Here is a 25283-nt window from a genome sequence, read left to right as displayed (position 1 = left end):
TAGTTAACATCTCCTAGCCACCGTGGTGATGATGAAAGAGACACGCAAACTCCAAATATACAGCAGGCCTCATTGTCGGCATGGAACCTACGACCTCCTGCATACCAGGTGAGGTAGTTAATATTCAGCAGGCGTCAGGGTAGGGATCGAGGTAGTTAACATGTCGCCACAGCGGCGTCCCTCTCGCCATCACGGCGTCCCAATAACTACTCCAAGTAAAAAAAAAGAAACCCCATCACACTAAATTTGGTTTCCACACTTAATGTTTTGCTACATTCAAGCTTGGGCAATTACAAATGTCTGTTTGACGGTCGTGCCAAGAATTTTCCGGCGGGCGGGAAAGAAGTGCTGCCCCCTACCGTGTGGACCTGGGAGCTTAATGGGATTTCAGAGGTAGCTGTGATATCCGCTTCCGTGGGCTGTTCTCTAACACAAAGGGCCACGCTGGTCTGCGAGGGATCCGAAAGGATTCTTCATCTCACGACGACTAAGAGGTTTCTTTCTCAAGGCACTGTGTTGGCCTCATTCTGGCATCGCAGACCAATAAAAGCCGTTGTAGGCTCAGCATAAAAGGGGCCAAAACACAGACGGTTACGCATTTCCGCACTATCAGCGGAAATAATTGTTATTTTGAAAAGGAACGCTTCAAAGGCGCACGGAACACAAGATGTGTGCACCGTGCCACGAATCCTTCTGGCGCGATTTCCAATTTGCAAACGGGGGGGATAAATCCTGCCCCGCCCCCCGTAATAACTTTACAACAATGAAATAACACACAATCCGATGCTGTGCACCCTCACGCCCTCATGGAAAGCGACCCCAGCCATGGCAAATATGCCCTAATAAGCCTGTCACGTCTTGCCCGAAGAGAACCTCCAATTATAGCCCTGTGCATTGAGCCTTCTGCCTAACATAGCCCCAAAGAGTTTTTTTCCCATTGTCCGCCAAGCAGTGCAGCCGGCCAGTGGTTTTCTTCTACGCTTTGAACTGCAGGGCTTTCGCCTTTGATTAAATAGTGGAGAAAAGATAGCATTTAAAATTAAAGCACAATGAGACTTAGATCCCTCCTCCCACACCAGCCCCCCCGCCCCCTGTGCGGTCTACACAGACTGTTTGAGCACAACTGCTGTTCGTGAATATCTACGAAGCACAGCAGGGCGTACACAAGCTGGGGTGGTGTGGCCAAAACTACCCCTGCCTGGCCGCCCTTGTCCCCCAGTGCTGTTTATGCACTGCCCCGGGTACTCATTTAAGGCTGACTGAGAGGATCAAGGTGAGGCCAAGGAGCAGTTCCGTGATGTTGGATGTGAGTGGTAATTGAACCAGGTTTGTAGCGTATTGTGCTAACCATTGCACTACCGCTTCCCACATTAAAAAGTTCCTCCGTATAGCCGTACAGGCTGCTGTTACGCAAGCTTCTTAACAAATGCACACACGTGCACGTGCGCTCATGTGCATCATGACACGCTAGAGCGCCGTGCAGCAGCAATAGACTTGAAACGAAGGATGCAACACACGGAACGCTCACCCAGCATTAAAAACCTCTCGGGAGGCTGGATAATCAATACCCATGCACCGGCACGGACGGCTTGTTGGCCCTGTGAGGCTTCGCACGCGTACACACACACACACGCACACCTACGCAACACACATTGTTCAAGATGAATAAAGAAACGTGTGTGTGTAATTAATTCTTCGAATTATAAGATGCCACTTTTTTGGGGGGGAGGAGGGGTTATTGTTATTTTGAAAACAAAATTTAAGGGGAGCGTTTTATCACCCAGTAGTTGCGTGCACACGTGTTTGCCAGATCTCAACTTATTTTTTCGCCGGGCAGAGGTTTGGGGGTGTGCCATTACCGAAGCGTCTCACAATCCACATTTGTGGGAGGGTCAACCGGGCCACACGATGAGCTGGCAGCCTCCTCTCGACGTACGCCAGCGCCTGTGTGCTAGTAACCCACACTTTGCCCCACCGTGCCTGCGCTGCTGATCGACCAAACAGTGCGGGGTGTTATCCATTTATACTGACGACTGGACACAGGCTGAAGGGGTCAAGTCTCCTCGCACTGACGTTGGCTGGCCCCAGCAGCCTACCGCACGTCGGCCCCAGCAGAGGTCGCAATCGGGTACCCGATACCCGTACCCTACCTGATACCTGGCTACCCGTACCCAGCCGGGTACGGGTACCCGTTTGCGACCCTGGTGCGGCCGGGTACGGGTACGGGTAAGGAATCAAAACCCGTTTGCGACCTCTGGGCCCCGGCTACTCCTATGCCAACTCCGCCCACGACTCAGGTAGCCCCGCTCATTGTCCTCATCGTGATTTGAGCACGAGGACAGAACATTTTAAACAAAGACAAAATTGACAATTTTTTGCAAATGCCTTTTGGGGGGGGGGGGCAAGGGGTGGGAGCAGTGGTGGGGGGTGGGAGACACCAGAACAGCTTTGATGAAACCACCACGACTGCCCCGGCTGGGGGCCAAACTGGGATGTTTGGTGGTCTTTAATTAGCTCTGCTGCAAAGGAGACCTGGGTGGGTACTTAGGCTGTCTGTAATAGCCTGTCCAGCGTTCTCACTGTGTTGTAAAGCGACACCGCTACAGAGATATTGACAATGAACGTGGTTACCGTCACTCACCACTTTGTTTGGTGGTATACGATTCTGGGAAGTGCACCCCCCGCCCCCCTTTAAACAATCCTCGTTGACCAGCATGGTGAAGTATGGTCAAACAACCCACACGACTGACGCCGCCACGGGATAACCTTCATCCAGCATTATGATACGTCGATACAAGATAGTGTGACATTAACTCCACGATGTGACGTGTGCACGTGCAGCCATTATGTCAACCCACTGTTGGATGAGGGCCTACCCCACGCTGTGGCAGGGAGCATAGACACGGAAGTGCGGTACAACAACTGGTTTCTCTGCACTGCCATCTGCTGCCAACTGTGTAGCTCCACAGGAGTCTACAACATTTGTTCTGTGCACAGTCGTTACCGGCTAATGTAACACACATACAGTGTCACCGGTATTGCCTAAACATGCAAAATAAAATGTACCTGCAAACTACTCGGTTTGGGTTACACGCAGCAATATTGTCCCCGTAACTGCGAAAACTTGGCAGGACCCTGCTGAAAAAAAAACGTATTGAGACTCAATGAGACTTTCCTGGCTAAGCAAGCATAAACATTATATTGGTAGGAACCTCCTGGTTACACCAGCCCACAGGGGATTATTGTGTCCGTCGTGCAGGGAGGGGCTGGGTGGGGAGGGAGGGGCTGGGTGGGGAGGCGCTGGGTGGGGAGGGTGGGGCTGGGTGGAGAGGGGCTGGGTGGGGAGGATGGGGAGGGGCTGGGTGGGGAGGGTGGGGCTGGATGGGTGGTGGGAGGGGAGGGGCTGGGTGGGGTGAGGCTAGGTAGGGAGGGGCTGGTCACCCCGTGGTGCCCTTATAAAACTCAACGTTCAACCTACTCACGCCGGCTTGTGCCCGTCCTCACAGTCGGCCATATTTGCGGAATACACCACGCCGCCGTTGACCCTGGCCATTGACCGAGCAATCCACCGTTCCTACCAGCTCCCTCCGCAGAAATGTGTTAATAATAATGCAAGCACTATACACAGGCTCAAACACACCCGCTTGTCTTCTGGAGAGCTAACGGGGAGATGGGGCACATTCTGTGTGATCTGACGCCCGTCAGATAGAATACATCATCCTTCCCCACGGTGATATTTTAAGGCAAAAAAATTCAACCCAATTGCTCCCCTCTCTCTCCCTGCAGTCTGTCTACGGCCATAAAGCTCCGGGCTTATGGTGCAGAGTAATAGGACAACGCAGCCACACACGGCGAGTGACCTGGACAACGAGAAGAGTCACAGGGACTCTTCATATTTAAAAAAAAAATGGGCAAGTATTACTACAAAGTGCACATGCTTCAACAACGGCCATCGTGCATACTCTTTTTATTGTATTTTTAATGGGTGATGTTTAAATGTTTAAAAAAATTGATAAAAATAACAAAGGGAAAAAATGTCTCAAGGCCAGGGCACTTGAAAGGATGTGATCTCAACTCATCTCTCTCATTGTCAGTAAAAAATAAAAACCTCTTATGATTTTAATTAACCTGCTAGCCATTGTCTAATTTAGGGTTTTGATCATTTTTTGGAAGGGTTTTTGTGTGAGCGTTATCCACAATCGCATGCAAAAAAATTATCATATCGATTATCGGTTTGCAGCACAGATTGCAAAGTGTAATAATACAAATCAAGTCCAGCCATGTGTGTCCGTGTGTGTGTTGGAACGTTGTGGGAAGCGGTAGTGTAGTGGTTAGCACGCTGCGCTAAGAACCCTACGGCCCGAGTTCGATTTCCGTTCACGGCCAACACCAGTGACGATTATTTGAACCGGTCTCTCAGCCTCAAATGAGTACCTGATACGATGTGTAAACATTGCCACTTGGAAGACAAAGGTGGCCGGGCGTGGTGCTGGCCACCCACTCCCTTGTGTGCCGATCAGCCTTCATACGTGGTCGCTAACAGCACTTGCCCCAACCCCAATAGTCTGTTAAGGCTATACAGATGATCGTTGTCTTTGTGTTGGAACATTGGGTGGGGTGGGGGAGTGCAGGTGGTTAGCGCAGGGCATTACGAACCCGGTGACCCGAGTTTTATTCCTGCACACAACCATTAAGCAGTGATGAATATCTGAACCAATCCTTAGTGGCTCCTAGGTCGACTCAGCTTGAAACGAGTACCTGCTGCGGTGCGTAAACATCAGCATTGGGGCCGACAAAGGCAGCCGGTCGTGTTGCCGGCCACCCGCCCTCTCGTGTGCCGTGCCGGCCTTCGTAGGTGCTCATTGACAGCACCTGCCTCAACAGAACCACATGGAGACTAATGATCCCTGCCGTTGGTACCTGATGATGGTTGCCACTGACCAATCACACTGGAGCACGCGCCTTGCGGTTTTGCAGTTCGCGAGTACCAATCAGCGTGATCGTTACTAAAATGTAATTATCAATCACATGCTTTTGGAAATCAATAATAAATTGCGATAACGATTATGGAAAAATCGACGACCGATGAACAACCCTAGCGTAAATCCACTCACTTTGTAGGCAGCAATTTTTACAAGCTTAGACTTTTAATGGAATATACTGCAAACATGGCATATCCATCTCGATGGGAACTGAGGTGCAGGCGGATATAGGAAAAGGTCAGATATGTGAACATCCATAGAAAATGACAGTTACACTACCATGCATTAACACGGCAAAGGACAAAAGTGTTGCCCCAAACACGGGGAAATACTTCACTGCGCTTCAGAGCGAAGCGGACGTACGCGCGAGATAACTTCACCGCGTGTGAAACGGTCGGATTTCTGAACATCCATTCAAAATGACGACGAGAACGTGCACAAACGCTGCGTTGCATTGGGTTGCGGGCGGGCTAATTGGTCAGGGCGGACAGGTGACGGTCGCTTATGCGACGTTGAAATGCACTTGGTAAGCTGCAACTTTACAACTCCTCCCCCCATACTCTGACTCAATTGCTCGTGCAGGTATTTTTGAGCCGGCCCCGCAGGTTCTCGTTTTGTAGATCGCGTTATTACTTTTTGGTTGAGGGCATTTTGTGGAATTTTCTCTCAAAACATTTTGACCGCCCTTCACGAGCGTTTGCCGAGCGCCACGACTCCATATTATATTCTACGCGCACGATGCGGGCGACACGCAAAGCACACCGGGAACACGTATGTGCGTGTGCGTGTGGTTAGCGCGCTGTGCTACGAAGCTAGCGAACCGAGTTCGATTCCCGAGTTCGGCCAACATCAGTGACGATTATCTCAACCGGTCCTGGGCCTCCCCTAGGTCGATTCAGCCTCCAATGAGTACCTGGTGCGGTGCATGAAAACATCGCCACTAGGGAGACAAAGGCGGCCAGGCATGGTGCTGGCCACCTACCCCCTCGTGTGCCGTTCTGGCCTTCATAGGTGCTCGCTAACAACACTTGCCCCAACAGTCTGTTAAGGCTATACAGGGGATCTCTGTCTTTTTTTTGTAGCGTGCTGCGCTACATAAATGGCGACCCGAGGTCAATTTCCACTCACGCACAACACCAGCCACGATAATCTGACTACCTGGTGCGATGTGTAAACATCACCACTTTGGCGTGGTGCTGACCACCCACCCCCCTCGTGGTCCATGCCGCTCTTCATTGGTAATCGCTAACACCGCTTGCCCCCAACAGTCTGTTAAGGCTATGGGGGGAGATCTTTGTCTTAGTAGAAATAACACTGTGACAGGTTGTAATGCTCACAAACAGCAGGGAGGCACAGCTCTCATCACGCCTTATGTGCAAGTCACGTGAAACCTGACATAGCAAGTACAAAGCTCTCAGTCTTGCCTAGGCCGCCACATCGATGACATCACACCCGCAATTTAAGGCAAAAGACTGGAGGACATTTTCACAAATCTGGCAAAACTTGCCCAATGATGCTGGTTGATAAATCGCTGTCTAACAACACACCGGAGGTGCTGAAGCAGCAATAAATTAGAACTATTGTTCACGTGACGAAATCATGAAATGGCTGTATCGGGTGGAGGAAGTTTTACGGCACACGATTTTGTTACGCGAACTAAGCCAACTATCAACGATGACTCTAGACCACCAACTCAGAAATGAGCTGAAAGTTCGGCCGTATTTTGTCTAGACTACCTACTCACGAGAGCTGAAAGTGTGACCGTCCCTTCAGGCGAGCGGTGAAGCTTACAGCATTGTACATGCAAACTGGCAGTCACATACCATGAAAGGAGGCGTGCCCTTCCGGCAACGTTCAGATTGAAAACACAGAAACCCACGAATGATTAGTGATTTGTTTACCTTTCCTCTACCTTGCACTCCGATTGCGTTTTTGTATTGCTGTCGAAACATTCTGACCTGCCCCTACAGGACAGCTGTAAAAAAATACCTTAATACCTCGTCGGATACCGCCAGTGTGAATAAATATTCCATTTGATATATATTCTGATCGATTTGCAGCTGCATGTTCTCACAGATAAAAGAAGCCCTGCAATGACTTGCTCATGCCACTACGGGGGGGGGGAAGGCCTCCACTTGGTTGAGTTATAAAGAAGCCCTCACTCGAGGAGCATAAACCATCACCATGCTAACTCCCGGTTATCCTCGCAGCAGCGGCTCTTGGCTGGGCCATCGAACAAAGACGGTGGGTCATCGCATCGCGCGCTTCCAAGGGGGGCTTCCGCGGCCGTCTGGAACGCTCTTCCTGCCGATATTAGGGAGCCACTGGAGTCGATGCACTTTTAAATCATCCATTCTTTAGAACTGCTTTTTTGTGTTTAGTTTGTTGTCCTTCCCACGACCCTCCGATTAACGCGGTTGGCTACATACAGTGTGAAAGTTCTACATACATACCGACTCTTACACACTGGCCAGATGTCTTGGATGAGGTGAGAGTATCCATATTTTACCCTATCGCAGGCAACATGCCGATCGACTGTGTTACCTTGTTTTACACTTCTGGGCGGACTTAACAAAACTCGCAAAATTGTTTCAAATGCCACGTCGGGAGATCGAACCGATGACCTCTGGACTTGCAAGTCCACGGCCGCATCCCCCACCTCATGCATTCTTACTCCCCTTTAATTAACCCCCCCGCAGCCAAGGGCAACATCTTTGGGCCCACGCAAGACGTTATCACAGTTGACCCAGGTCGAAGGGCTAGGCGAGGCACAGCATTGGTCATTGCGTCTTAAAAATATACGCGCGTGCAGTACGTCGCTTATTTAACAGTCACGAATCTGCCATGGCCGATTAAACTGTACCCCGCGCGGTCTTTGTGTACGCTGTAACGTGTCGTTTTTCTATAGATGTTCACGTATATAATCGACCTTTTTGCACATCTGCCTTTAACTCAGTCCCTAGTGAGTCAGACATGCAACGCCGTCGTACTGGAATGCCGCGCAGACGTTGAAGTCATACAACGCCTTTCAAGGGTTCACCTTACCCCGTGAGCTAGTTTGTAAAATCAGTGAACCATCTTTCCTCAGCCTACATCACTGACATGCTTGCAACCTTGTGTCCCCTCAAGGTCCCTAAGATCTGGGGATGCAGATCTTCTCTGTATTCCCAGATCTAGGTTTTGATCTATGGGTGACTGAGCTTTTTCCCGTGTAGCCCACATGCTATGGAACGCTCTTCCACGAGATATCAGGATCTCTGAGTCAGTGACCATTTTTTAAATGTTCCTTAAAACCAATTAATATGCTTCCACCTATTACATTTTTACTTTAGAATAATTTTCTTATTCAATTCTATTATTTTATGCTGAGTGTCTGCTGCTGCTGTGTCCTTTACAGCGCTTTGAGATCCATGATGAAATGCACGACATACATGTAATTATACTCTTTGGTTCTTTCGGTAAAGTCACGTAGGTAGAAATTAAATTAAATAAAACAAATCACGACACCTACGTGACTTTACTGAAAGAACCAAAGAGTATGGATTCCTGCAGTCACGAAAACTTCAAATCAAGATAAATGTAATTATTATTAATAATAATATCCTGCAGCCCATTTGCCAATCAAAATCCTGAATGAATACCCCCTCGCATGGTGTTGGTCGTAAACGTTGGCTTGCTGTGCTTCACCAAGCCGATCAATGCGGGTTCATCGAAAGTGAGAGAAGCCCAGCACGAGTTCAGACTTCATTTGCCACTGATGTGAGCAGGGGCCGGGAATCGAACTCAGATCACGAGATTCAAGGTACATTAATTCTAGATTTGAAGCTTTCGTGACTGCAAGGATTCATATTCTTAGGTTTTTTCGTAAAGTCACGTAGGTAAAACATCAAAATTAATATTTTATTTTATTTTTTATTAATTTTGATGTTTTACTTACGTGACTTTACCGAAAAAACCTAAGAATATGAATATTCAAGGTACAGTATATGCAGCTGACCACTGTGCCACCGCTCGGCCAGCTTACAATAATAATAATGCCACTTATCTAGGAAGGAATTTCCCGAGTCTGGTGATTTTGTCGTCTGCAACGTTGAGACAAATATCATTCTTCGCGAGTGATTTGTGCGCGTAAAAAATGCACGCGTGAGCCATTCACATTTACAAGACGTGAAATAATGATCAGCCTCTAGGCAATCTGTAATCATAAACGCACCCGCACAGGTTTTGACTTGTATCACTTAGCAAGTTTTGAATGTGGATCACAATGGTTGCTTATTTACCCGGGAAAGCGACACTTTGTGGAGTCTGAATATTATTTGTTAGTCAACACAGGTGACGTTGTACACGTTAACTATGGGAAGAACCCGGAGAACCTGGAGGAACCCCATACAGAACGTGGGGAGAACAAACAATTGGCACGCAGTCAGGAATCGGACCCAGCTCCGTCTTGCTGTGAGGCACAAGTCTTAGAATTCTGCCAGCCTGCCACCCAAATATATTGATATCTCACACAAATCACTTGGAATGCACTCAGTCTCGTCAGACCTCAGACGCTAAGCCGACCATGGACAGTGCTTTGGTGGGCGATCAACAAGGATAACAGGTATTATAGGCTGCGGTACTGCGTGGCGGGTAGTGAGGGTAAGAGTTCAGCAAAAATGCACTGTCCTACTGAACGTACATGCCATCCACTTCAGGATTTTTACTTGAGCAGAGTATGCCGGGTTAAATAAACTCACGAACCCGCGCGGCACGAGAAGGCCCTCAATCCAGCAGCGGACTGAGAAAAATCTCTCAAGTCTTTGGAAAAGAAATAAAAAAATACGCTTGGCAATCGGATGCATTCGCGTTCAGGCAGCGCATACCGGAGAGCGAGCGAGCCTTAAGAATCTTAAAGGAAACTAAAAGGCACTGGGCACAAAGGTCACCGGGGTAAAACGCCACCGTTTCAAAATAACACGTGCCGCATCAGAGACCGACGGCCCTTTAAAAGACGCCGGTTTTAAAACGGCGTGCCTTTATAGCAAAGTGGAACACACACACGCGCGCGCGGGTCTATGAATCTACACTGTACGCCCTAAGCAGGCCATTATAAACTCAGCCCTTTGACATCAGCTGCTTAAGGCGGGTTAAGGCAACGGCTCTCGGCGGAGCGACCGACGCTGAGATGTCATCGTTAAAAACCAACCCCAAAAAAACCACCTCCTCCAAACACTGACCGAAACAGATGCGCAATAGCGTAATGGGGAGATACAAAAGTGGATGGGAATAATAATTAGGGTTTGCGTAGGCGGAAGGAGGAATGAGAGCGAGAGGCAAGGTCACGGTCAGAGTCACCGCCAGAGTCACTCTTCATCCTTGTCATCATTAATCAATCAGCATCAGCAACAAAATGGTCATTACTCTAAGCTCTGTCATTAGCATTGTCTATCGTCGCTGTTAGCATCGGCATTATCATAATTACAATTGTTGTCCTTACTATCTTCGCATTCATCGTTACCCTTAGCACCATTATTACTACCGGAATCATTATCACAATCGTCATCACGACAACATCTCTGCCACAACCAACATCAATAAAAATTCCATCCAAAATTATAATCAATTATCATGATTACCAATGTTTATAATCATTATCAATGTTTATAATCATTACCATTATCACCATCACTATCTCCCTTTCCAACACCATCATAATCACGATAGTCATCAAGACCACTACCATCATTATATTTGTTACCACCCTCATTATTAACATCACTGCAACTATCATCATTATCATTACCACCTCCATTATTTAATTACGAATAACATCAACATCATAATCGCCATCACAATTAGCATAATTAAATCATTATCAAAAGCACCACGATCATCCTAATTATTACTCATCATCGTAAAAATATGGATAATTAAGCTCATTAAGGTGATTATTAGCATCATCCTAATCATCACAATGATCATCACGATCACCTTGATTACCGGCATTTCCATAATCCTATTTATCCCCATCACCACAATAATTGCAATCACTATCACAACCGTATTTTACCATTATCCTAATAACCATGATCATCCTCACTACCCAGGATTGCCATCATCCAAATCATCACCACAACCATCACCCGAATATTCACCATCACCTCCGTCACTAACCATTAATATCTTCCAAATCTTCCCCATCACCACTGTCATTACAATCACCATCGTCACAACCAACATCATGATCACATAACGCCACCATTACCAACACCATAACCATCACTGTAATCATCAGCACGACCGCCATCATCCTCATCAAGATTGTCAAAATTAAAACGACCATTACCACCATCAATACCAGCATAACCATCATTACCATAAACCTAATCATCACATTAATCCTAAACACTACAATCAAGCGCACCACCATTACCATCGTCATAATCCTATATTCACCATAGCAATCATCAATACTGTACCACCACCATCATCCGAATCATCACAATCATAATCCAAAATAATATCACTATCACCATCATCACCACGACCATTACCATCACGACAATCCACATTGCCACGACTACCACCACGACTACCACCACCACCATCACTAACCATTACCATCACAATACCCACTGCCATCACTACCACCACCATCACTAACCATTACCATCACGACAATCCACATTGCTATGACTACCACCACCATCACTAACCATTACCATCATAATCCACACTTCCATGACTACCACCACCACCATCACTAACCATTACCATCACAATACACACTGCCATCACAACCACCACCATCACTAACCATTACCATCACGACAATCCACACTGCCATCACTACCACCACCATCACTAACCATTACCATCACAATCTACACTGCCATGACTACCACCATCACTAACCATTACCATCACGACAATCCACATTGCCATGACCACCACCACCATCACTAACCATTACCATCACAATCCACACTGACATGATTACCACCACCATCACTAACCATTACCATCACAATCCACATTGCCATGATTACCACCACCATCACTAACCATTACCACCACGACAATCTACATTACCATGACTACCACCACCATCATCACTAACCATTACCATCACAATACACAAGCTGCCATCGCTACCACCACCACCATCACTAACCATTACCATCACAATCCACACTGCCATGATTACCACCACCATCACTAACCATTACCATCACAATCCACACTGCCATGATTACCACCACCATCACTAACCATTACCATCACAATCCACATTGCCATCACTACCACCACCATCACTAACCATTACCATCACGACAATCCACATTGCTATGACTACCACCACCATCACTAACCATTACCATCATAATCCACACTTCCATGACTACCACCACCACCATCACTAACCATTACCATCACAATACACACTGCCATCACAACCACCACCATCACTAACCATTACCATCACGACAATCCACACTGCCATCACTACCACCACCATCACTAACCATTACCATCACAATCTACACTGCCATGACTACCACCATCACTAACCATTACCATCACGACAATCCACATTGCCATGACCACCACCACCATCACTAACCATTACCATCACAATCCACACTGACATGATTACCACCACCATCACTAACCATTACCATCACAATCCACATTGCCATGATTACCACCACCATCACTAACCATTACCACCACGACAATCTACATTACCATGACTACCACCACCATCATCACTAACCATTACCATCACAATACACAAGCTGCCATCGCTACCACCACCACCATCACTAACCATTACCATCACAATCCACACTGCCATGATTACCACCACCATCACTAACCATTACCATCACAATCCACACTGCCATGATTACCACCACCATCACTAACCATTACCATCACAATCCACATTGCCATGACCACCACCACCATCATCACTAACCATTACAAACCCGACCAAAGCACCGCCAACCTCAACCAAACCCCGGCTCGCAACCATCACCGTCCACGCGGCGGTCAAACAGCAGCAAGTCAAGTTCCGACAACCACTTAACAAGCGGCGGACCAGCATCAACAAACAGCGACAGCGGAGAGGAAAAAGACGAGGGGGGGGGGAGGTTGGCTACGTTAATATCGCACGCGGGGGGAGGGGGTAGGCGAGTTAGGACGAATCGACAATAATTTCTGATTGTAATTGTTGTTGTTATCGTCATCGTCGTTGTACCGCGAACAGTAGCGGCCTAACGCATGCGTCCAGTCGAGTCCGACCCAGCGGCTTGTGCTGGTGGTGGTGGTTGGGTGTTGGTGGTCATCGTCTCGCTATTAACACGTTTTGTGTAACGCCGCCACGGCTTCTTAACACAACAAAAGGAGACCGGCGATGATGATTCCCTCACCACCAACACCACCAACAACACCAACAACCACCACCCCCCCTCCGCCTTCCTCTAGCAACAGCAACGCTGCCGCAAACGCTGAAGACGAAAAAAATGCTTCACATTAAATTAATGACGACTAAAATAGAGCGATTACAGCCGAGGTGCGGGGTGATGGGGGGGGGCCTTTGCTGCGCTTACCTGAAAGCCTCCCGCGTCTTCTCAGGCGATGTGCACGGCGGTAAGGGGGGAAGAGGGGGGGCGAGGTCAGGGGTCGCGACCCCTCGGGGTCATGGGTCACGACCCCGCGTTAGCGCCGCGCCACTGGTCAGCCCCGCGCGCGCGTGCATGTAATTAGCATCTCATTAGGGGGGGGGGGGGGTTGGCAGCGGGGGGGGGGGGTTTCTCGAGGGGCGTGGCCTTCTCGCGTTGGGCGGGAGTTCTTGCGCACGGGGGCGTGGCTACGAGCGGCGGTGACGAGGCAGTAGCGTTGACATATCATTAACATTTTTCATATTCTTAGGTTTTTTTCGGTAAAGTTACGTAGGTAAAAAAATTAAAATTAATAAAAGTAAAATAAAAAAAAATAAAAAAAATTAAAATTAAAAATCACGACGTTTCGGAGGCAACACAAGCTTCCGTCTTCAGGTGGAACCGTCACAGCCCGACAGCTGTTGCCTCCGAAACGTCGTGATTTTTTTTTATTTTACTTTTATTAATTTAAAATTTTTACCTACGTGACTTTTCCGAAAAAACCTAAGAATATTAATCCTTGCAGTCACGAAAGCTTAAAATCTAGAATATCATTAACATTCGATTTAAAGCTTTCGTGACTGCAGGGATTCATCTTCTTGGTTCTTTCGGTAAAGTCACGTTAGAAGGGAAGTAATAAAATAATAAAACTAAAACATAATAAAATAATTCTCACGACGTTTCGGCTACTACGCAAGTAGCCGTCTTCAGGTGAAGAATGAAACACTGCCAAGCATGGAGCGTATATTTAAGCTGGGTTGGAGGTGGAAAAATAGCAAATTCTTTTGTCAAGGCGCTCTTCTTCCACCTCCAACCCAGCTTATATATACGCTCCAAGCTTGGCAGTGTTTCATTCTTCACCTGAAGACGGCTGCTTGCGTTGTAGCCGAAACGTCGTGAGGATTATTTTATTATTTTATTATTTTTATTATTTTATCACTTCCCTTCTACGTGACTTTACCGAAAGAACCAAGAAGATATCATTAACATATCATTAGCGTGGCGTTTGCTGTGGGGGGCGGGGTGTTGCCTCCCATGAGGCGGGGGTTTGTAGCATCTGCATATCATTAACATATCATTAGCGCCCATACCCCGTTCGCTATACTATTAACATAAATTATCATACGATTTACGTGTGAGATGCGATGGATGCCCTTGGCTGGCCTGTGACGCACTAACGTCCGCATGCAATTCGCATTAATTATCATCTCATTACCGTGAGCTTTGTAAGGGGGCCCCCTCTGGAGACGACATATAATTAGCATGAAATTAACATGTTAATTATGCATAAATTAAGATTTTATAGCGTCTCGTATGAATATGAGAGGGGGGTGGGGGGGGGGGTCGAGTTCGCGGCCCCCAATGGCTCTGAGTGACTTTGCAGAGTATTGCTGAGATGGGATCAAATGAATCTACGAGTTTACTGCAGCCCTTCACAAACTTGAGCAAAGTTGTGGCCAATCTACTGCTGGATGAGGCCTCCCCAATCCACCACCAGCCATGGCCAATCAACTGGTGGATAAGGCCTCCCCAATCCACCACCAGCCATGACCAATCAACTGGTGGATGAGGCCTCCCCAATCCACCACCAGCCATGGCCAATCCACTGCTGGATGAGGCCTCCCCAATCCACCACCAGCCATGGCCAATCAACTGGTGGATGAGGCCTCCCCAATCCACCACCAGCCATGGCCAATCCACTGCTGGATGAGGCCTCCCCAATCCACCACCAGCCTTGGCCAATCCACTGGTGGATGAGGGCCTCCTCAAACCACCACCAGCCATGGCCAATCCACTGGTGGATGAGGGCCTCCCCAATCCATCACCAGCCATGATCAATCTACTGCTGGATGAAGCCCCCCCCAATCCATCACCAGCCACGGCCAATCCACTGCTTCACCATGGCTGGTGATGGCAGGTTGTGGTCCACGATGACATTTGCGCGCATTTGGAATCGTTCAAGTGGCGTGGAGCCCGTGGCGCAGAGGTTAGCGCACCAAAGTTCAATACCCAGCCGCGGTTAACATCAGCCACGATACAGTTTATATGCGAAACGATCTTGGGCCCCATCCCGCACTGACCAGCGTGGTGAAGTATGGTCAAACAACCCTCACGACGGCCTTTGTCCAGCAGTGGCTTGACCGTGTGCCGTAGTTTTAAAAAAAGAAAGTGTAATCCGTCTTTCTCGAGAAGGAGGAATCAATTATGCAATGCCACAGTGCTGGGATGGTAACAGTCTGCGTATCGTGCCAATGTTGGATTGCAACTGGGACTGATCACGGCTGATGATTGCAGGTGACCCGCCATGCATGGGTGTTATAGGCTACCTCGGTGGATAGTGGTGGACCAGCAGACACCAGCTTGTTGCAACAACGTTGGACTGTACTTCTGCGCCCTCGCCCGTTATGCTGTCGCCTGGAATGGCCGGGTGGGGGAGTGCCGGATGATCCTAGTAGCCAAGTAGCTACACGTGTAGCAGCTACACGTGTAGTAATCAATTCCGGTGCAGTGATTCTGCACTTGCTCTATTACTATAGTACTATACTGCCTTCAGCTTTATGAACGACCAGGTGTTTCAGGTTAGCGATTTGTGTCGTATTATCTGGCTGTACAGCAAATGAAAAAAATACAATTACTTTAGGATGCAAGTTCAAAATTTGTGTTTTAATGGGTTTTTTTTATTTAGGGCCCCTTTATAACATGTGCTACAGGCCCCACACTAGCTTAATCCGGCACTGGTGGGGGGGGGGGGGGGAGAGCTGCCACTGGGGGTGCCCCTTTCAGGTGCGGTGACTTGGGAAGGGGGGGATGATGAGCTGTGCGGACGGTTGTGAAGCGCTCCGAAGCGCCGAGGTGGACTTACAGGGTGGCTCCGATGAGCACGGGTTGGCTACGTACGGCGCGAAATAAGTTCTACATGCACACACGTCCAGGGTGCTTAAAAAACAATTTTGAGCACTTATACGGGACTATCGTTTTTAATGGAAAAAGAACGAATAAATACACTGTAACATGATTTTTAAAAGTATGTTAATAGCTTCATAAAGTCAAATAGTTTCAACTCGTTCACCATCATTGTCAACACATGGCCCGGAATCTTCTCCAGGTGGTCTCCAGAGCCCAGAGGCACATTTCTTGTGGTGTTGTTGCAAATTCTCACAAGTGTTAAAACATTTTGAAGCACCCTGTATTTTAAAAAAAACGTGATTTTCCGTGTATCGAATTTCTTTCGCACCGTACGTAGCCAACCACGCTAATCGGAGGTGCGTGGGAAGGAAAAAGAAACTAAACACAAACCATTGACTGACCGTATTTTTTCAATTATAACGACGCAACAGCTTTAACCTTTATGTCAGGACATCTTGAGGGTGCGTCTTGTAATACAGTGTGTGTGTGTGCGCGCCCAGATTTGTATACAGCTACTTTATTGATACCAGGGCACACAGTATGGGGCCGTCCTTAAATGACGTCACGCGATTTTGAACGATTTTTTTACCCCCCCCCCTCGTCACACGGCGTCACAAAAAGTCAGACCCCCCTCAAATATGACGTCACAAAGCTCTGCAACCCCCCCCCCCAAATAAACATGCTTCAAATCGCTTTAAACTATTGCCATTGTAGTGCGTATTTAATGTGGCGCTGCACTCTGATGTTGTAGGAGAAAACATTTATTAAAAAGTCTATGTAATTAAGTAGAACGTGTTGTCTATATTTATTTAAAGTTGCGCATTTTGATGTGACGTCACATTTCTCACCCCCCCCCCCCTCGTCACACATCGTCACAAATGTCTGACGCCCCCCCGCCCCCACAGGTGCGTGACGTCATTTATGGCCGGCCCCTATTACTTTCAGGAGCGTCTTACCATCCGAAGAACACAGCTTATGCCACAAACACACCATAACCGACACAGTGCGGGGTCAGGCCTTCATCCAGCAGTGGATTGAAAGAGGGCTTCTTACCATCCGAAGAACACAGCTTATGCCAGCAGTGGATTGAAAAAGAGGGCTGAGATGCTACGAGACAGTCAAGGAACCACAAACCAAGGCTGTCCGCGTTAATTGGAACCGCAGCGCAAATCACTGCACCTAATTGGTGTTTCGTCTGACGCCCCAGCTGTTGCCTTGCCTTGCGGGAATTCGACCTTTTGACCCGATGATAATCGCGGTCTGGAGGTCTGCACGCAAAGGCCGCATGCCCTTGACCCCGTAATTGAATGCCATCGGCTGAGACCACGGGGGGGAAAAAATAGCCAGGCAACTTCAGGTCGCCGTGTGTGTGTGTCATCCTTCCCAGCATGCACCCTTTCATTAATCATCATCATCATTATTATCAGCCAAGGTCGGGTGATGCTCCTGCTTCCCAAGCGGCAGCCAAGTCCTCTTGAGCGGCTTTTGGCTCGCCATCGAACAAAGACGGTCACTGCCTAGCGCGCTATCGGATGCGCTCCTGCGTCCGTCTGGAACGCTCTTCCTTGCCGGTATTAAGAAGCCACTGGAGCTACGCACCTTTACGTCGTCTAGATTGACAAACGCATTCATTCAGAACTGCTTTTTGTGTTTAGTTTATTATCCTTCCCCCGCATCTCCGATTATCATGGTTGGCTACGTACGGTGCGAAATAAGTTAAACATACTCTGAGTTCTTTTGGTAAAGTCACGTAGGTAAAAAATGAAATTAAAATTAATTTATTTTTTATTTGTATTAATTTTAATTTCATTGTGTTACCTACGTGACTTTACCGAAAGAACTAAGAGTATGAATCCTTGCAGTCACGAAAGCTTCAAATCTAAAGTTAAACATATATACATGCGATCCTGCGATACAATAATCCACCCGGCACTGGCACACGTGAACCCATTCCATCGCTCCATCTCCCCGCTGCACGTCTTCTCGGACGCGTTCAGCTCCACCAGAGCTCCCGCTCCGCGATAAGTCTTGGCCATGGACCCCTTCCTGCTATGACGTCTCCTTCTAACCAAGACTTCAAATTTCCTAACGGTATGTAAAGTTGCGTGTATGTTGAACCTCTTTTGCACCGTACACAGCCCAACGTGCTCATGGTGTAATTCACCTGCGTATGTTGTCTACTCCACGTGCCCCCCCCCCCCTCCTTCGCCTCTTCAGTGCAATTGCAAGAATGCGTTCCACCCATGCTTCTTTGCAGGCTTTTCGACGTTTTGTTCAATCCTTGTTTGATAATAATGGACCATGTTTTGAAACCATACCTCAGCACGAGCGACGTGACAGCCAAAACGCAACAAACCACACCTCTACACGTGCCGAGTTTGTGTGTAGTTTAATTTTAATATTTTAAAAAAGGTATTATTACACGTTTAAAACAACTGCCCCCCCGGAAACAGCTTACTGCAACTGGAACGTCACTTTAGTTCAAACAAACAAACAAAATACACGCAGGCCAGGTGCTTCTTCATGAGCTAATTTCAAACGCGCTTTGTACACAATTAAGTTAGATGAAGCGTTCATATTTTACCCTTGTAAACAACGTGATCGCGCGAGTGCAACTTCACGCACGGCGAGCAGACACCCAGTGGCGTGGCACCAACGAGTGTGCAGGCGGTGCAACTGCACTGGAGGAGAGAGGAGGGGGGGGGCGGCGGTGCCCCCGGTGCCAAGTTGCAGAGAGTGGAGGGGAGATTGGACAAAGAGAGCGAGAGAGCGAGAGAGCGGCCCACCAACCCCTCCAATTCCATTCCTGGCACCGGAGCCCACTGCCAAACATGCCACTTGCACTCTCTCTCTCTCTCAGCTTGGCCAAATGGGATTCGTTGTTCGCATTGCCGTGCAGATTGGCCTCGGCGGAGACGAGAGAGGGCCCGGTCAGCCGTCAGGCTAACGCGGACGTGAGCAGGGGACAGACATTTTCAGCTCTCACCGCAAACCCAAAGGCACCGATGTATTTGCATCTCTTTTAGGCCCCTTACGATATAAACTCGACGTGACCCGGGTGACCTTCGCAAAAGAGCCGATGTTCCTCCATGTGTCTCAATGGGAAGGGGACGTGGGGTTGTTATTTGATCTCGTGGTCGAATCCAGGGACTGTACTGCTGCCACCTCCAGCCGCACGTGGCAAGGCTGTGGTGCGGCATTTGGCGTGACTATCGAGTGCGCAGGCGGTGAAACTGCAACGGGGCCCAATGAATTCCTTTGCGTCAGGGCTCACGCCAACCATGCCACGCCGCTGCGGTACAGACTTGGTAGCGGCACGAAATTATATATTATAATTATTATTAGAAGGCACTATAGGTAGAATAATCGCCAACTTCCCACAGTTCAATGTGGCATTCTGGGGCCCACGTGAAAAAAAAAATGACGATAACCGTCGACACACTGTAGGGAAGGGGGCCCTTCCTCTAAATCAGTGTCACTTCACGATGCGTTTCCAAAAAGCTCCCCTGTCTCTCGTCCGCCCAGCGGTATAAACGAGTCGGCCCAAAGTTAGTCGGTCGGCAGGTCGCGCGCGGTGGGGATTAAAGGGCGCGAGCACTCGCACGCACCTATTGCGAGAGACGCCTGGCAAGCGTGCAAGAGGAGCCCCTCTAATGGAGACCAGCAGTGGCACGAGCGAGAAATTGCAGGACCGCACCTTTACCCATTTGATGCTAAAACGAGAACATACATCGGTGGTGCACCTTGATCACAGGATGGTGATGGGACCCCGCCACCTCTGCTGCTTAAGACGAGCCCAAGTAGTTAGTACTTTAGGCGAAAGTTCACAATAACAACTATCAAGATCAAAAGAACCTAGCAAAGGTGCACTTAAGAGCGCTGTAAAGGGCCAAAGACGAACAGCAGACTACGGAAGAGCAGACACGCGTAGGGGCAGGGAGGCGTGCGATGAGAATTCTGAACACACTGGAAACGTGCCCCTCGACCCACGCTGCCATCTAAAGTCCGGGCCACACCACGAGCAGTCAGTGTCCGTGCAACCAGACCGGCTCTTCAAGACCGCCACGTGAAACTTGAAAACAGCGTTGCCCCCGCAGCCGCTTTGTCCACGTTCCGAGCGAGTAGTTGTGCAGCGTGGGTGCGTGGCCACGCCCGTAACCGCACGGCTCCGCTCGTCCACGTCAGAATCGCGGCCGTGGAAATGTGCAGCGCGCGATCAAATCCGTCGCGAAAAAAATAACCCGCCGAGCAGAATCGGCGCTTGGAAGTCGAGTCTGTCTCTCCGCCGCGCAACTGCTCGCAATCCCGTTGCAGAGGACGCCCCACGCGCGGTACGCAACTCAGTTGCATGCAACCGAGTTTCGCGCAACTGACCGCTCAGGTGTGCGCCCGGATTTAGGAACGCACTGGACCCTGGTGAGAATTGAACACAAAGTTATGCTGATATGACAATCTTCAGAATTTGCGAATGTAGAAAAAAATGTAATACTTTAATTCGGACACTTCGTACGCGTTTTGTAGTGTGTACCTGCCAAACATCGATTTCCACAGTCAAGTAATCGCACACACGAGCTCAGGAAGCCGAAACGCGCGCCTCGAGTTTTAACTCCCGAGAGAACAGAGTGGGCTAAACGAAGCCGAAAACTGCGCTCGAGATTTTCCCGTTAGCTCGTTTTTTTTTTGTTCGTTTTAGATCTCGCGTGAAACGTACAGGGTGTTTGAAAAGGATGGACCCGATTTGAAATCGCGAGATCTCTGGAAACACGAACCGCCCATGAATGAAACTCTTACCACTTGAAAGGGCGGGGCATAGAGAGGGCGGGGCATAGATAGGGCGGGGCAAAGAGAGGGCGGGGCATGGAGAGGGCGGGGCATGGAGAGGGCGGGCATGGAGAGGGCGGGGCATGGAGAGGGCGGGGCATGGAGAGGGCGGGGCATGGAGAGGGCGGGGCATAGAGAGGGCGGGGCATGGAGAGGGCGGGGCATGGAGAGGGCGGGGCATAGATAGGGCGGGGCAAAGAGAGGGCGGGGCATGGAGAGGGCGGGGCATAGATAGGGCGGGGCAAAGAGAGGGCGGGGCATGGAGAGGGCGGGGCATGGAGAGGGCGGGGCATGGAGAGGGCGGGGCATGGAGAGGGCGGGGCATGGAGAGGGCGGGGCAGAGAGGGCGGGGCATAGAGAGGGCGGGGCATAGAGTGGGAGGGGCATAGAGTGGGAGGGGCATAGAGTTTCAAATGATTACCGCTCGATGCCTCTCCCAGCGCACAAACAGCCCCTCGCCTCAGTCGTTCGCAAGATGTGACCCCGCAACACACAAGGGGCGTTTTGCGTTCTGCAGTTCAGCAAGACTGAATCCGTAATTGCGGTGCAGCGTGCGTTTCAACGGCGTTTTGGCATTGATCCGCCAATGTCAAAGAGCGTTCATCGTTGGTACCGACAATTTGAGGAAACAGGCTGCTTATGTAAGGGGAAGAGCACAGGGTGACCACGCACCTCAGAGGAAAACGTGAGAAGAGAGGCGTTTGGGACGAATTCAACTATCGTCTCGATGTTGTCCGTACAGCCGGCGGAGGACACATAGAGCATTTATAAAATGGTTAGTAAAACTTGATAACTCATTAAACCGTTTGTAACTTTTTGTGTAATTGTACCATGTTGCCATCGTGAAATATACTGCTTTGAAATTGGATCCATCTATTTAGAACACCCTGTATTCTCGCTCGTTCATACGCGGTCGGGGCCGAGCGAGACCGCACGGTCCAATGTCGGAGATGACGACTCCCCTTAGAACTTCACAGAGCGGCGAGAGTTTGGCAACCGGCGAGAGTTTGGCAACCTACGGCACGGGGAGGCCTTCTCATCCACCGGTGGAATGAACATGGCAAATTGTTATTATGATGACGATCGCCCGCCGGCAAATAGTTACAGGGAAAAAAAATCTACCGAAAAAATCTCTGCGACGAACGTGATATTAATATTAACACGAGGAACATCAGCCGATCCAATACTGCAGTTGTTCCCTTACTGAATCTGCAAATACTGCCATTAATATACAACACTAGCGAGTGTGAACGGATATAGTTTCCGCAAACTCAAAAAACAATTAAAATGCCACAGCTGAGAGGCCTGCTCTCTGCCATACCGTCACGCAACTCAACGAGTAAACAACCTTCATCCAGCATCGTACCACCGTGCGCTAACCGCTGCGCCGTCGCTCGTTTAAGCGGCTGCAATCACGCGGCCGCCCAATTGTCCTCCGAAATGCAAATCGGTCGCTGTGTGCGCCGCACAAGCCCGATGATTGGTCAACGTGATCCACGTTGACACAGAGCGCTAACCCAAATTAAAATGGAGATGCGGTCTGTTCTCCTACAGCGCCGCGTGTCGTTTTCACGACGCGAATTGGATATAACGAGATGATGAATGGAGGAGGGAAGACATTTTTATAACGCGCATTCAAAGTGAATACGACGCTGATCGAGCGAACGGAAATGCGTCGCAGCGCGAGTAGGAACGAGCGGTTGTACGGCTGCCTCGTCGTAGCCTTGTCGCACAAGGCGTTGGGATGCTGCTGGATGCTTCTAAATGCTACCCACACGCCTCGGTTTCTCTTCGACCTGCGTGCAAATCTCACGTGTTATCGCGGACTGTGCTTTAGCCCTACATTATTTACTTTAAAGCGACTTTCCCATAACGCGGTTATACGACTACTACCGCGTTATAGGAGAACACGACTGTACTGCGTGCATGTATGTGTGTGCATGCGTGCCTCACGTGACACGTCGAGGAATTATTCCAAATAAGAGATTCCTCTGTGTGTGTGCATCGCACGTGACTCGCACGTGACCCTTCATAGGTGCTCGCGAGCATCACGATCTCCCCCAACAGCACTTGCGACACGTCTGTAGGCAGGGGACTTTTGTCTTCTTCATCTCTGGCCCACAGAGAGCACGGATTCAAGTTCAGAGACCTCGAGCGCGGGTGTACGTTCCGCGTGACGTCGACAGCACTGCGTGCACCGTCACGTGATGTGGACGGCGCCAACTCGAAATAAGACGGGGATGGGGGGGGGGGCGGGGTACGGGGTACGTGTTTAGCAATCATCCGGTATGTGCGACAAGCGTATAACGACTTCACCCGTGATTCAACGGAGAAGACGGGCAGCGGTGGAAAGGGGAAGCACGGTAGGACACAAGGAACGGAGTTTGGAAACCCTGGGGCCTACCCTGCAGCCGACACATTACAGCCTGAACCCGTCTCCCACGTACTCCCCCCGCTCAGCATCGCTATCATGAATCCCTACGGCGGTCGCACGACGCCGACCCGTCCACTCCCGCGACAAAAACCCCCGGGGAAATAATTAAGAATTTCGATTTAAAGCTTTCGTGACTGCAGGGATTCATCTTCTTGGTTCTTTCGGTAAAGTCGCGTAGAAGGGAAATAATAAAATAATAAAAATAAAACATCATAAAATTGTATTTTATTATGTTTTATTTGTATTATTTGACTTTACCGAAAGAACCAAGAAGAAAAATAATTCTGAGTTTTATTTCCACACCCTCCCCACCTCAACCCCAACCCACGCGTTGATCGTGATACCCCGACTCGCGGCTGCACTCGGAGATGCGGGGAATCGTCGGTGCGAGGCTCGGGAGAGAAACGTCCGGCCGACACGGGGCTTCCGCCGCCACCACCACCACCACCACCAACGCCGCCACCACCGCCGCCACCACCGCCAGCCGCCGGCAGTCGCAGACATGGGGCGCAGCATCAGAAAGGGGGTGAGAGCGGATCGCCGGTCTCCAGCACCGTGGCCGCCTTTATAGCCTCCGCCCACCTGCGGAGAAGGTGAGAAAACCCGGGAGACAGTCCGATCGTCAACCTTCGAGGCCATCGTCTTTAAAACTATTTAAACAATATTTATTTTACCAGGCAAGGCTCACCGATTCATAATAAAGGGTTTTGGATTAGATCGCGTTATTTATAAATGTGTCGTAACCCTCCACCACCCAACATGGCCAAACAGTAAAAAATGTGTCACGTTTACAAAGGACAAAATAATTAACTTCTTTAGCCCAATGGTGTGTTGAAGAGAGAATCAACAGCATTTAAAATGTGAGTACGACGTTTCGCTGGTAATTACAATCAGCTTCATCGGGCGATTTGCCAGAATGGTGAGGCTCTCCACTTGCTCCCGGTCTTAAATAGAGCAGCATCAGGGTGACGTCATCATTTAATTCAATAAGGTGCAGTGATTTCAGGCGGAGAGGGGGAGGGTATTGTAATTATATAGATTGGTAATCATTCAATTGTTATTCATTGGTATTTGTTTCCCTCATAAGGAATTGTAATTGTATTATATATTGTATTTATTTAATAATACGCTTCCAGGCCGCACTAAGCCTGTAGCTGTCAGAGCGATTCAAGTTATTTGTATTTCTCTCAATTTCAATGGATTCTCTAATTAGTCTTGGCCAGTAATAATTAGTTTTACACAACACTTCAACGTTATCAAAATCAATTGAGTGTCCTTGTTGACAAGCATGCTCTGCCACTGCCGACAGTTGTGTTTGAGATCATTTAATATTCCTTTGGTGTTGATTCGCTCTTTAACACACCGGTGGGCTAAAGAAGTGAATTATTTTGTCCTTTGTAAACGTGACACATTTTTTACTGTTTGGCCGTGTCGGGTGGTGGAGGATTACGACACATTTATAAATAACGCGATCTAATCCAAAAACCTTTA

General features: G+C 48.9%; 2 protein-coding genes across 3 annotated transcripts in view; both read right to left on the bottom strand.

The window, feature by feature from the left end:
- The window catches only part of LOC144945589 (nuclear receptor subfamily 2 group C member 2-like), an 89811-nt gene extending 76100 nt beyond the window's left edge, over positions 1-13711 (bottom strand). For both annotated transcript variants that reach the window (XM_078874075.1, XM_078874078.1), the window contains exon 1: positions 13580-13711. The gene's annotated coding sequence lies outside the window, so the exon portion shown is untranslated. The remainder of the gene's footprint in view (positions 1-13579) is intronic.
- Positions 13712-18915: 5204 nt separating this feature from the next.
- Positions 18916-25283, bottom strand: part of FGD6 (FYVE, RhoGEF and PH domain containing 6) — a 66293-nt gene continuing 59925 nt past the window's right edge. Inside the window, exon 24 of the mRNA XM_078874074.1 lies at positions 18916-24374. Within this exon, the coding sequence (XP_078730200.1) occupies positions 24308-24374 (67 nt within the window). The 3' untranslated portion in view covers positions 18916-24307. The remainder of the gene's footprint in view (positions 24375-25283) is intronic.

This window comes from Lampetra fluviatilis, chromosome 38, assembly GCF_964198595.1.
Source record: "Lampetra fluviatilis chromosome 38, kcLamFluv1.1, whole genome shotgun sequence".
Taxonomy (NCBI): domain Eukaryota; kingdom Metazoa; phylum Chordata; class Hyperoartia; order Petromyzontiformes; family Petromyzontidae; genus Lampetra; species Lampetra fluviatilis.
The sequence above is the reverse complement of the archived record's forward strand: the minus strand, read 5'-3'. Positions and strand labels throughout refer to the sequence as shown.